The sequence below is a fragment of the Neomonachus schauinslandi genome, chromosome 6 (assembly GCF_002201575.2).
Source record: "Neomonachus schauinslandi chromosome 6, ASM220157v2, whole genome shotgun sequence".
Taxonomy (NCBI): domain Eukaryota; kingdom Metazoa; phylum Chordata; class Mammalia; order Carnivora; family Phocidae; genus Neomonachus; species Neomonachus schauinslandi.
In genome coordinates this window covers 2,194,411-2,207,001 of record NC_058408.1, presented here as the reverse complement: position 1 = coordinate 2,207,001, position 12,591 = coordinate 2,194,411, and the positions used below count along the sequence as shown (strand labels likewise).

At 52.0% G+C, this 12,591-nt stretch overlaps 2 protein-coding genes across 3 annotated transcripts in view; one reads left to right on the top strand and one right to left on the bottom strand.

The window, feature by feature from the left end:
- Nucleotides 1-4,723: 4,723 nt before the first annotated feature.
- Nucleotides 4,724-11,354, top strand: GPATCH4 (G-patch domain containing 4). Of its 2 annotated transcripts, none has more exons than XM_021681964.2 (8): nt 4,724-4,820; nt 6,831-6,968; nt 7,442-7,515; nt 7,618-7,710; nt 7,812-7,898; nt 9,252-9,343; nt 9,591-9,641; nt 9,831-11,354. In XM_021681964.2, exons 2-8 carry the CDS (start codon nt 6,890-6,892, stop codon nt 10,657-10,659), a joined length of 1,305 nt encoding a protein of 434 aa, XP_021537639.1. In that variant the 5' UTR covers nt 4,724-4,820; nt 6,831-6,889; the 3' UTR covers nt 10,660-11,354. The 2 variants fall into 2 exon arrangements, with proteins under 2 accessions (XP_021537639.1, XP_021537638.1); XM_021681963.2 differs by having other exon boundaries at nt 9,588-9,641.
- Nucleotides 11,354-12,591, bottom strand: part of NAXE (NAD(P)HX epimerase) — a 2,255-nt gene continuing 1,017 nt past the window's right edge. The window contains exons 5-6 of the mRNA XM_021681965.2: nt 11,875-12,022; nt 11,354-11,565 (exon numbers count right to left, since the gene is read on the bottom strand). Of these exons, the coding sequence (XP_021537640.1) occupies nt 11,363-11,565; nt 11,875-12,022 (351 nt within the window). The 3' untranslated portion in view covers nt 11,354-11,362. The remainder of the gene's footprint in view (nt 11,566-11,874; nt 12,023-12,591) is intronic.

Genomic DNA, 12,591 nt, shown 5'->3' with positions numbered 1-12,591 from the left:
CTGATAAAATAATATATGCTCATTGCAGAAAAACTGAGGGCGCCTGGGTGGCTCAGGTGGTTAAGCCTCAAACTCTTGGTTTCGGCTGAGGTCACGATCTCAGGGTCCTGGGATCCAGCCCCGCGTTGGGCTCCGCGCTCAGTGCGGAGTCGGCTTCAGAGTCTCTCTCCCTCTCCCTCTGCCCCTCCAGCTCATGTTCTCTCTCTCTCAAATAAATAAATAGATCTTAATTTTTTTTTTTGAAACTCAGGGGAAAGGTACAAAGAGGAGGAAAGGCTTACCTGTAATCCCTTTACCTAGGATTCACTGCACGTAACAGGTTAGTGTTCTTCCCTTGCTCTAGTGTGCCTATGCCTTTTTTAAAGATAAAATTCACATATCATAAAATTCACCTTTTAAAGTACAATTCAGTCATTTTTAGGATATTCATGAATTTAACTGCCACCACTAATTCCAGAACAATTCATCAATCCAAAAAGAAGCCCTGTACCCGTATCAGCCACTCCCCATCGCCCCCTCCCAAACTGAACTGTGTCTATGGATTTGCCTATTCTGGACATGGCATGTATGTGGCCTTTGTCTCTGGTTCTTTAAATTTGACATGTTTCCAAGTTTTCTCCATGTTGTGGAGTGTCCCAGTGCCCCACTCCTTTAGATGGCCAAGTAATATTCCATTTTGTGGGTCTACTGTGTTTCTTTTATCCATTCCTCAGTTGATAGACATTTGGGTTGTTTCCACTGTTTCAGTATTATAAATAATGCTTCTATTAACATACAAGTTTTGTTTTCAGTTCTCTTTGGGCACATACCCAGGAGTGGGATCCCTGAGTCCTATGGTAATTCTATATTTAACTTTCTCAGGAACTTTCAAACTGTTTTTCAAGACAGCTGCTCCATTTTACATTCCCACCAGCAAGACATGAGTGTTCCAGTTTCTCCACATCCTCTCCAACATGTGCTATTACCCTATAAAAAAAAATTACAGTTATCCTAGTAGGTGTGAAATGCTGTCCCATTGTGGTTTTCATTTGCATTTCCCTGGTGACTAATAAGGTTGGGCATCTTTTCATCAGCTTATTTGCCATTTGTAGATCTTTGGAGAAATGTGTCTTCAAATCTTCTGTCCATTTTAATTTTTTTTTTAAAGATTTTATTTATTTATTTGACAGGGAGAGAGAGAGAGCACGAGTAGGCAGAGTGGCAGGCAGATGGAGAGGGAGAAACAGGCTCTCCGCTGAGCAGGGAGCCGGATGTGCGGCTCGATCCCAAGACCCCAGGATCATGACCTGAGCCGAAGGCAGCCGCTTAACGGACTGAGCCACCCAGGCACCCCTCTTCTGTCCATTTTTAAATTGTGTTGTCTTTTTATTGTTGACTTGTAAGAGTTCTTTATATATTCTGGATATTAGAGCCTTATCAGACATATGATTTGCAAATATTTTCTCCTATTCTGTGATTCTTTGAATTTTTAAAAATATTTTATTTATTTACTTATTTACTTATTTATTTATTTATCAGGGAGAGAGAGCGAGCACAAGCAGGGGGAGTGGCAGGCAGAGGGAGAAGCAGGTTCCCCGCTGAGTAGGGAGCCTGATGCAGGACTCGATCCCAGGACGCTGGGATCAAGACCTGAGCCGAAGGCAGATGCTTAACCAACTGAGCCACCCAAGTGTCCCTGTCTTTGAATTTCTTGATAGTGTCTTTTGGAGCACAGAAGTTTTAATTTTAAGAACTTTAGTTCTTTGATCCATTCTGAGTTAGTTTTTGCATATGATATGAGGGAGGGCTCCAACTTTATTTATTTATTTAATTTAGTTTTTGCATCTGGCTATCCAGTTGTCCCAGCACCATTTGTTAAAAAGAGTATTCTCGGGGTGCCTGGGTGGCTCAGTCGTTAAGCGTCTGCCTTTGGCTCAGGTCATGATCCCGGGGTCCTGGGATCGAGCCCCATATCTGGCTCCCTGCTCTGCAGGAAGCCGGCTTCTCCCTCTCCCATTCCCCCTGCTTGTGTTCCCTCTGTGTCTCTCTGTGTCAAATAAATAAATAAAATCTTTAAGAAAAAAGAAAAGAGTATTCTCTCCCCACTGAATTGTCCTGGCATTCTTGTTGCAAATTAATTGCCCATAAATGTATGGGTTTATTTCTGGACTCTGAATTCTATTCCATTGATCTGTATATCTATCCTATGCCAGAACCACACTCTTGATGACTGTAGCTTTGTAGTTAATTTTGAAATAGTGAAGAATTTGTCCTTCAATTTTGTTCTTTCTTGAATATTTTTTGGCTATTCTGGGCCCCTTGAATTTCCATATGAATTTTAGGATTGGCTTGTCAATTTATGCAAAAAAGCCAGCTGGGATTTTGATGGAGATTGTATGGAATCTGGAGACCAATTTGGACAGTAATGTGACCTAAAACATCAGTAAGTCTTCCCATCCATGAACACAGGCATCTTTCCATTTATTTAGATCTTCCTTAATTTCTTTCAGTTTGTAGTTTTCATGTACAAGTCTTACATTTCCTTTATTAAATTCTTAAGTGTTTTATTCCTTCTGATGCTATTACGTATGGATTTCTAACACAGATGAGCCCTTACTATATAGGTACCATTTTGTATCTGCTTTTTTCACTTTAATTATATCGTAGATACTTCCCCCAAGTTATTGAGTCCTTCTTCAGCATCCTTTTTTAAGGCTACGTATTAGTCCATCGTACAATTACACTAATTTATTTAGCCTTTCTCCTTTTGTGGGATATTTAGGTTCTTTACAATTTCTCCATTTTTAAATATTACTGTAATTTCTATGCATCTTGCTGTCTGCATATCACATCATGTACATAGTCATGTACGCTTGTTCTGTCCTAACGGCCTTTATTCCCACTCTTGGGAGGAGGCGTGAGACCCACACAACCTGGAACTCCTTGAGGCCCATTTCTCTTGCAATCCCACACAATCCCCAGGGCCAGGCCTCCACGCTCAAGGGGCCTCCTTCAGAAAGCTCCTCCCAGGGGCCCAGAGCTCTCAGTGACATAAATGCTTGGTAACTTGTTATATCCCCACAAGACTGTGAGGCCCAAGAGGACAAGGGCTGGACATTTTTATACCTCCAGCCCTTGGTCTACAGAAGACCCTTAATAAATGCTTCTGGATGAGTGAGTCAGGCAGAACAAGGAGCTCACGCCCCTACGTCAGACTAGGAAACTTGAGTCAGAGAACTGTGGCCACTAGGCTTGTGGCGTGGCTGCAAAGTGTGCCACACACAAACTGTTAGCTGGAAAGGGCCCTTGAGGTTGCCTCATTCCGGAGCTTCCAAACCTCTGCCATGACCACAGTATGATACATGGCCTTGGATAGGTGGAGGGGACAGAGAGATGGAAGGGGACATGGTGGAAGCTGAAGCCCGGTCTGTGGAATTCCCTCAGCAGCCCGAAATAGCACAGTAAGTCCAAGTTTGTAAAAATGATTGAACTAGTCCAATAGTCCAATTTTACAGACCAGGGAAAGGGTGCTCTTGAGAAGTGACTTGTTCAAGGTCTCACAATCAGTGGCGGAATGGGAAAAGGACTCAGATGTGACTCCCATTCACAGAATGTTCCCCTACTGAAGTAGCCTCTGAGGAGTACCTTCCAAGCATCCCATATCGCTGATGCCTCTAGAATTCCACTAAGCAAGATCCATCATTTAAACCAGTGTCCCCATGTAGCATATTTTAAAAAGTAAAGTTAGGAATGCCTGGGTGGCTCAGTTGGTTTAAGCCTCAAACTCTTGATCTGGGCTCAGGGTGGGGAGATGGGAGCCCCAGGCTGCCGGCACAGGTCGTGGAGTCCGCTTGAGATTCTCTCCCTCCCTCTGCTCCCCCCCCCCCAATAATTAACAAAAGTAAAGTTAATTTTACGGGAAAATTTGATGAAGATGAGTGTGATAAACTGAGCAATGCGACAAAGCTTTACCTGGAAATGTTGGTTTTCCTCTTTGTGGTTCCTGGGGGAGGTGCGCGCTTGAGTTACCCTAAATACTGAGATAGGGAGGTGGGCGGGGGGGGGTTCAGGTTTTAGTTCTTGGGTGGGTGGGCGAGACAGGCCTAGGCACAGTTTGTGTGGATGGGGCATGTGCAACTTCTCTGTAGTCAGCGAAGTTTGCTCAGAGGAGCCTCACACCTACCAGGCAAGTGCAAGGTCCCCAGCCCCGCGCGCGATCCGGGATCCGCATCTAGCTCCGTGCCCTCCCCTCCCGCTCCAGCCCCACGCAGCGTCTCTACGGCCCCGGCCAGAGCAGGTGCTCCCGGAGTCAGGGCGCGCGTCTTCCGCATCTTCGCATCAACAGTTCCAACGCGGCAGGTGCCCGCACAGTGTTTGGTGAACCTACTGAAACCTCCCAACGACTGTGCCCGCGGCTGAGTATTCATCCCCGCAAACCACCCCCAAGGGGCTCCTCCCTCGCTGCCCCGCCCCGCTCGGGCCGCCGCTGCGCGCTGCCCGGGGCTTCCTTCCCCATCTCTGGGTCCGGGACTAGAGCAGCATCGCAGCCAAAGCCGTTCTCGGCGTCCCGAGGGCCGGTCAGGACGAGTCCCTCGGCCGCCCGGGGGCTGGAACCTGGCCGGAAGTAGAACACCCCCGAAGCCCCGGAAACGGGCGCGCGCGGGTGAGTTTCCGCGGCAACAGTGCAATCAAGAGAGCCTCCCCCACACTTGGAGTCCCGGGCGCGCATGCGCCTCTATGGTATCGGCAGCCTAGAGGGACCGACCCCGAACTTCCGGAAAGATGGCGGCGCGCAGGCCGGAGGACGCACGTGTTCGCGCGGAGAGGGCCCCGCGGTGACGGTAAGCGGCTACCGCGCCCCGGACGGTGGCGGTCGGAGGCCGGGCTCAGGAGTGAAGGTGGGAGCAGCACAGTAGCCTTACAGGGTGGAACTGCGGCAGGAGGGCTGCATTTAGACCTCACGAGGAAGGAGGCCAGGGACAGAGCGGCCCTTTGGAACCGCTGTCAGAGGAGTGGCCCCGGGCCGCTTTAATTAGAAAGCTCAGGTTGACCGGAGAGGAGGTGGTTCCAGAAAGCGCGCTCGCAGCCTTCACGAGACTGCGGCGCACAGCCTGGGGCCTCGTTGCTTCTGTCCACAGTTACCATTGTCAGTAGGTGAAAGCACCCGTGTCCTAGCGACTGAGCGCATTCTCACTCCTGCATTAAGTGCGTGGGGTCCTGAATAAAGCCCGACTCCGATTTCCAGGGCGTGTAGTTTCGAATGAGTGCGGTGGTAAACCTTAGGTCAGGAAACACAACGAGCTGTAAGAGGCCGAGGGGTCATGAAGAACAGCAGTGCTGGGACGCCTGAGAGCCTGGGTCCGCTACTTGCCAGCTGTTGGATTTGGGCAAGGAATAAACTTCTCTGCGATTTGTTTGCAAATGTCGGTAATAACTCTTCCTAATAGGCTGTCGGGAGGATGAAATAAGATGATCTGTGTAAAGCAATTAGCAGGCTGGCATCGAGTAAATGACTTAGTGTTAGATGTTGTTGTTGTTGTTATTAAAATCTGGGGGCTGATAGATCAGAGGTAACTTCCGGGAGGAGGCCGGGTTTTGAGGTGGTCTTAAAGGCCCCAGTGTTTGAATTTTACTTTTCTTACAAATTCAAGAAGCAAGATAGAGCCATTTCATCACTTAGTGCTTTTCTGTCAGGACTCTCAAGGTATCACGTTTTCAGGTAATCATCCCTCATAGTAGAAACGTGAACAGAAATGTAAGTCACCCTGAATTTGCTACTCTTCAGCCTCAGAGCCCGGTATTGTGACCCGAGCCGAAGGCAGATGCTTAACCGACTGAGCCACCCAGGCGCCTTATAATAAATTATCTTAATACAAATTAACTTTAGTGAGTTAAGTCAGCAGTGGTGGTCTTAGTTTTACTGTGTGTCTTGTGTGATAAGCCAGCTTAACCATTTCAGAGGCAGATTTGTATATAAGTTGTGTAATGCCATTCTGGGCTCCAAAAGGCGGAGCACCTACATGACTATAAAGAAATGCAAGTAGTAACTGTGATAGGATAGAAAGAGGCCACGTCGGAGGCAGGCAGCCTGGGCTTGTATTTCAGTTCCATCTCTTATTAGCTACGTGACCCAGGCTTTGTTTTCTTTGTTTGTAAATTAAAGATAATAGCTATCCACAGGACGATCAGGATTAAATAAGACAATACAACAGTATGTGTAGTCTACCTGTTATGCACGAAATGCTCAGTAAGGGTGCGACAGTTTCAGAAGGGGTGTTGTTCCAGCAAGCCTGAAGAGTGGCAGTGGGGAAGAGGTGTGGAACCCCCACACTTGAGAGGATAGAGTGCTGGAGGGTGGGTGTAAGACATGGGCTCCGTTGAGTATTCTCATAACTCAGGTTAAAAACCCCTTACCTCTTTGTTTTTACGTGGCAGTGAATCTCGGGAGCTGTTACCACGTGGTGGTAAAGAGTGGGACTCTACAGACAAGCCGTCTGGTTGGGTTCTTACACATATTAGCTGTGTGACCCAGAGCAAGTCACGTTTGCTCATTTGTAAAGGAGGGATGATAATGCTTTCCTGAATGGAACGTTAGGAACTCCTCCTGAGCTGGGAGAATTAAACGAAATAATCATGTGGTGAGCTCTCCGTAAATTTAGGTGTTATTAATAACACCAGTCTTCCTTGACTTTTGGACATGCTGATGATCTCTCTATGGTCAGACAGGGAGCTCCCCCAAAGACCAACCTCCTTCCTTTGTCTCTGCCCCAGGTTCAGAAAAGAATTTTTATGAGAGCAGTCAGGATGGATCTGATGGGTGATTTGGGCACTTTCTCCTTTTCTCTTAAAAGGACGACGACAACGTCACCTTCTGTGGTGAGGGCCTGCGGATCGGGACTCCTCTCTCACCATGAGCATCACCCCAGAGGTCAAGAGTCGTGGGATGAAGTTTGCTGAGGAGCAGCTGCTAAAGCATGGATGGACGCAAGGTCATCCCTGGGGGGGCCCCTTCCACATCCCCCCAGCTCCCTGCCCACCTCGTGCCCAGGGGAGTAACGTTCATCCTGGGCTACCTGTATGTAGCCCATTCAGCTGGAGGAGGAAAAGCCAGTTTAAAGGGAAATTTGTGGAAGAAAATTTCTGACTTTTCCAGAAAATGGGCAAGTGGAAGAAATTTGATAGTGGGTCGTGAGAAAGAAGTGTTTGGGAGGACTGGGGGAGGGAGGAAGGGTCATGACTTCTGTCCTCAAAGAATCATGAAGGAGAAGATGGCTCAGGCTCAGACAAAGGCAGGGACACTGCATGGACAGGCACCAGAAAGAGGGGGCTGGAGGGCACCCCCAGGGACGGTCGGTGTAGGCCCAACGCTCGGTGTGTGGTGTGGCAAGGAGTGGCACGGGCTGGTGCCTGTGAGGTCTCGGGGCAGGCAGGAGGATAAACCACGTCGCTCGCTGTCCTCCAGGCAAAGGTCTGGGCCGGAAGGAGAATGGCATCACCCAGGCCCTCAAGGTGACACTGAAGCAGGACACTCACGGGGTAAGACTGGGCAGGCTGAGGGAGGTCAGTGTGGATGGAGAGGGGGACCCCAGAGACAGGGCAGGGACAGGTCCTTGGAGTTCATACTTCTTCCTCTGGCAGGTGGGACATGACCCTGCCAGGGAGTTCACAGACCACTGGTGGAGTGAGCTCTTCAACAAGACTGCAGCCAGCTTGGTTGTGGAAACTGGGCAGGTATGGGGTGCTAATTGATGGGCGTGTGGACCACGAGGGCCTGGGACGTGTGGGGGTGAAGGGCACACCCACGTCACCCACTCACTGATACCTCCCCACAGGATGGAGTACGGATAAGGCATCTTTCTAAGGAGACCACCCGTCATAATCATCCCAAGCCCAACATGCTGTATCAGAAGTTTGTGAAGGTATTAGGGGCTGGGGGTGAGAGGGTCCATCCTTTTTCCTTCTCTGGCCTCTCCCAGGGCCTGAACAATTGTTTCATATGCCTTACCCATTCTTACCTATTCTAGAACTGTCCTAACATTGTCAGATCCCGTGAGCAACTTTGCTGTCGCTTGCTTAGACTGCCCAGACCCTTGGCCAGAATTAGACCTTCAGGTCCCATGGGTCTGGGGATGGGGCGTGGGTGGTAGGGCATGGGCAGGCACTGCCAGAGCAGAGTGGGAGGGGAGGTCCAGTGCAAAGGACTTAGAATCCAGAGGAGACCTGACAGATTCTCTGACCCATCCTCTATTTTGCAGTTGTGGCCACAAGCAGGGAAAAGTGGCTTGCAGGCAGGACTAGAATCCATCTTCAGACTCGCGCCCTCTAGCACAACAGTAGAAGGGAGCTCACATTCAGTGACCGTCTGTTATGTGCTGAGGGCTCTCTGTGTCCTGTAGCAAGCCTTTCCCATTTCTCCTCACCTCTGTGGCCATCGCCCTCTCCTGCTGGATTTCCTTCACAGCCTCCTACCCTGTCTCACTCCCCGTCAGTTCACCACCACGGCGGCCAGAGTGCTCTCTGACACATTTCACTGGGGCTCTGGCTCGCCCTGACCGAGGATGACCATCCTGATACGTCAGACTGGCTCACAGGGCCCTGAGGCCTTGGCCTACACTCACCCCTCTCGGGGCCTCTACACTTGTAGCCAGATGGGATCGGGTTCTTTTGAAGGTACCACTGTTTTTCACCTGCAAGTTTTTGCACGTGCTTTTCCCACTGCCTGCCTGCAGCATTCTGCTGCCTTTCTCCTTTTACCTGTCCACTTTTGGTGGCCTTCCAGAGCAGAGTTCCTGAAACGTCCCCAAACCCTGAAGTCTGATCAGTATCCCTCTTCCAGCACAGGCGATACTTTATGATTGTCCGTGTTCTGTCATCCTCCCTTCGCCCCACGTGTAGATCCATCTGGGCTGACCGGTCTTGTTCCCGTTCTACTCTGTATCCCAACCCATTGGCCCGTAGTAGGTTCTCAGTCTGCTTAGATACAAGCACTGCGGGAGGTGTGGGGGAGGGCGGTGAGAAGCACCACGGATGACCCCCAGGGGACACCAGGAGGACCTGATGACCCGGAGCACTCCCCCTCCCTTCTTGGTCTGCCCACTGATGGCTCCCCACCCCCCGCCCCCCAGCGGCAGCTCTGTGGGTCGGCAGGGAGCTGTGTCGGGGGCGGCAAGTTTCTGCCTGTGGCTACCAGTTCCCCAGGGCTTCCGGGAGGGAAGAGGGGTTGGCAGTGGTGTTGAATGGGCTTTGTCTACCCCCATGATTGCTCCTTCTAGACGGCCACACTGACTGCAGGTGGGGAGAAGCCAGACAAGGACTTGGAGAGCCACAATGATGACGACAACCAGGGGCCCAAGCCTCCAAAGATGTGAGATCTCATTTTAGTGCTGGCGGTGTGTGGGAGGAGAGGCCTTTGAATCTCAAGAGAAGGGACCAAGCCTCAGGCCTGACTGGGCTTCTTCAGGTGGAACCGTGTTGTACTAATCTTTGCTTCTCCTGCACCTATAAAGTGCCAGGTCCTGAAAGGGAGCTCAGTGTTGAAGGGATGTGTTAGAGAGCAGGAGAGGTCAGGCCTGCGCACGAGTTTTTTGTGATTCCTGATCTCGCCCCAGCAGTCTGGCCGATGAGATGCTGCTCCGAGCCTGTGAGGGGCGCACGGCACACAAGTAAGTAGTGGTTAGCTCCTTGGGCTCTCCTCCCCATCACAAGCCCTTGAGGATGGTCTGTGCCCCTTCTGTGCGCTTCTCCCGCCAGGGGAAGGATTCCCTGCCACACACACAACAGTGTTGCCTGCAACCGCGAGGACTAGGCCTGTTTTCCCCGTACCTCGCTCTGACCTGGGCCCCCTGTTTCAGGGCTGCTCGTCTTGGGATCACGATGAAGGCCAAGCTTGCCCGGTTGGAGGCCCAGGAGCAGGCCTTCCTGGCTCGTCTGAAAGGACAGGACCCTGGGACCCCTCAATTGCAGTCTGAGAGCAAGCTCCCCAAAAAAAAGAAAAAGAAAAGGAAGCAGAGAGAGAATGGAAAGGCTGCAGCAACCACCGGGAGTGCAGAAGAGGAGTGCCCGGAAGATGCGGGCCAGGCCGGCGGGAGAAGCAGGAAGAAGAAAAGACAGAAGCCAGAAGCAGTGGTGGCAGATGAGTGGGAGGGAGCGGCTGTCGGGAACGCGGACGGAGAGGCCGCAGGAACGAGTGGATCTGGAGAGTGGGAGAGCAGGGAGCAAGCTGACCCGCCCCGCAGGAAGATGAAGAAGAGGCAGCACCGTGCAGAGGAGATGGCGGTCCCAGACGGAGGGGCAGGAGGCCAGGAGGCTGCAGCCAGTGCGGGGACAGAGCAGGTGGAGAGTCAGGCATGCGCTGAGCCCTGCCGCAGACGCAAGAGGCGGCGGCAGCCGGAGGAGGGGGCCTTAAACACAGAAGTAGCAGTGGAGGGGGCTGCTGCAGACGGTGGGGCCGGGGAAGCAGCAAGCAGAGCGCACCGTGAGGGGAAAAGCAAGAAGAAAAGACGGAGGTCCCAGGAAGAGAAGGATGTGAGGGATGAAGGGGATGAGGAGGGGGGCAGGACTAGGGGGGCAGAGAGCGGGGCGCACACTGGCTTAAGCAGCAGAGGTAAGAGGAGGCAGCAGGAAAGAGCTGGAGTCAGCCCCGACCAGAGAGCAAAAAGGAAGAAACAGAAGAGAGCCTGAAGGTCAGGTCAAGGTGGGGCTCCACGGACTCCTTTTGAGGAGTTGACGCTTGAGACCTGAATCGACAGGGTCTCCTGCACCCTCGCAGTGAGGAGCCCCTCCCAAGGAGGAAGCTGACCCCTGAACTCCAGCTGCGCAGAGTTGGGTGCAGACGGTGTGGACAGAGAGCGAGGGTTCAGGTGCCCATGGGAGCCAGGCAGTGGCAGGATGCAGACACCCTCTGGAGGGACACGCCACCTGCAAACGTGGCCGGTGTGAGGTGGCATCCAGCCCACAGGCCGCCAGCCCCAGCCTTAGAGTCAACGATTCAACATCAGCTCGGGCTCCCAGCCTGTGTGTAAGTCCTGACTGGCATCTCCACTCCCGGCCTGGGAACATCCCAAATACAAATTAGTTTCCTTGGATGCCTCCAAAGAAATTCCTTCAGTTAACCTCCCATAGTCTTGCTACCCTGTTGAGGGAAAGGGGAAAGCTCAGAGAACCTCACTTGGGAGCTTTTTTCTGCATCTGAAAATCATTTTCATTTGCCCAAATGCCACAGCCGCCCCCCCTTGCCCGTTTTGTTCCCCCGGAGAGGTAGCACCGTGTCGCTCCCTGGCTCCTGCCACCCCTTAACCTTTACTGCCAGGAAAGCTCCCAGGACTCCACAGCTCGGGAGAGGGGCACTAAGTCTTTATTGGGAGGAAAGCCCACCCGTCTTCCCTCACTGCAGACGGTAGACACACTCAGTGTCCGGGTAGGGTGGCAGATTCAGCTGGTACTTCTGTTCCAGAGCAGGTGGCACAAAACGACCTCCTAGGTAGTGGTAGCGACCAGTGAACTGGGTGGCAGACTTTTTGGGTGCTGTCAGGGAGATGAGCAAGTCTGGCTGGATCCCTTCAGAGTTCCCCTTCTCCACATCCCATCCTGGAAAGAGGGTGGTTTTCAGGAAGAGAAGAAGAGGTCTACTCCTCTTCCATACCCTGCTCTACCCTAGTCCTGAAGGAGTGGGAGGCCCTCTGTGTCCCCTCCCAAGGAACCTGCATCCTCGAAGCTCCGTGTACTCCTGGGCTTTGGTCTCTTGGATCCAACATATAAGGGCAGTCCTGACTCAACTTACTTTAAGCGTGGTCTGAGCCTTGGGTCAACAACGAGGACTCCTAGGTACCTGTCTCAAGACAGGGCAGGGTCCCAGCCCCAATCCCCCCCACCCCCCAACTTCCTTGGACCCAGCACCTGAGGGAATGTCGATGCTCGCAATGGGCACAGTGAGCCCATTCAGGACACCCAGGATGCCACGGAACGGCTCCCGAACATCGCCTTTGAAGCTGAAGCCAAAGATAGCATCCACGACCAGCTCGTACAGTTCGTCGATCAGCATGGGCTGTGGTGGGGCAGAAGGAGGGGAAAGCATGTCAGAGTCAGCAGCTGCACAGACGGCTCTTAATGAGAGACGACAATCCTTTGCACACGCCACTCACAGAGGCACAAACATCGTTTCATCTCATTCAGATGAAATGTCTAGGCATTCTGGGGCCTAGACTTCAATGCAGGTTGGTCACTGATTTAGGCAAGCTGAGTCCAGACACGCTTTCTGTTGTGAGTGCCGGCCTGCCACTGGGGCGGTACAGTGTGGGACTCCCGCCTAAGGCTGGGAGTTAGGACAAGCCACTTGCCTTCTCTGCACCATCCCAGTCTATGTGTAGAATGTGTTAAACTTAAAAACAAAGTTCTCATTTCCCATCCTTAAGTCCCTGTCCCTGCAGAAAGGGTTTAGGATGAGGCAGTCACTTCAGCCCCTGAAAGGAGTGGCCAGCATGTTTACTGCCTACAGGACAGGTCCTGACCTCAGGGAGAAAGGAGTGACGTGGAAGTGAAGGGGGCAGGGGCTCCCCCCTACTCATACAGCACAGTTCAGGCACCCTGCCCCCCCCCCCCCCCCCCCCCCCCCCC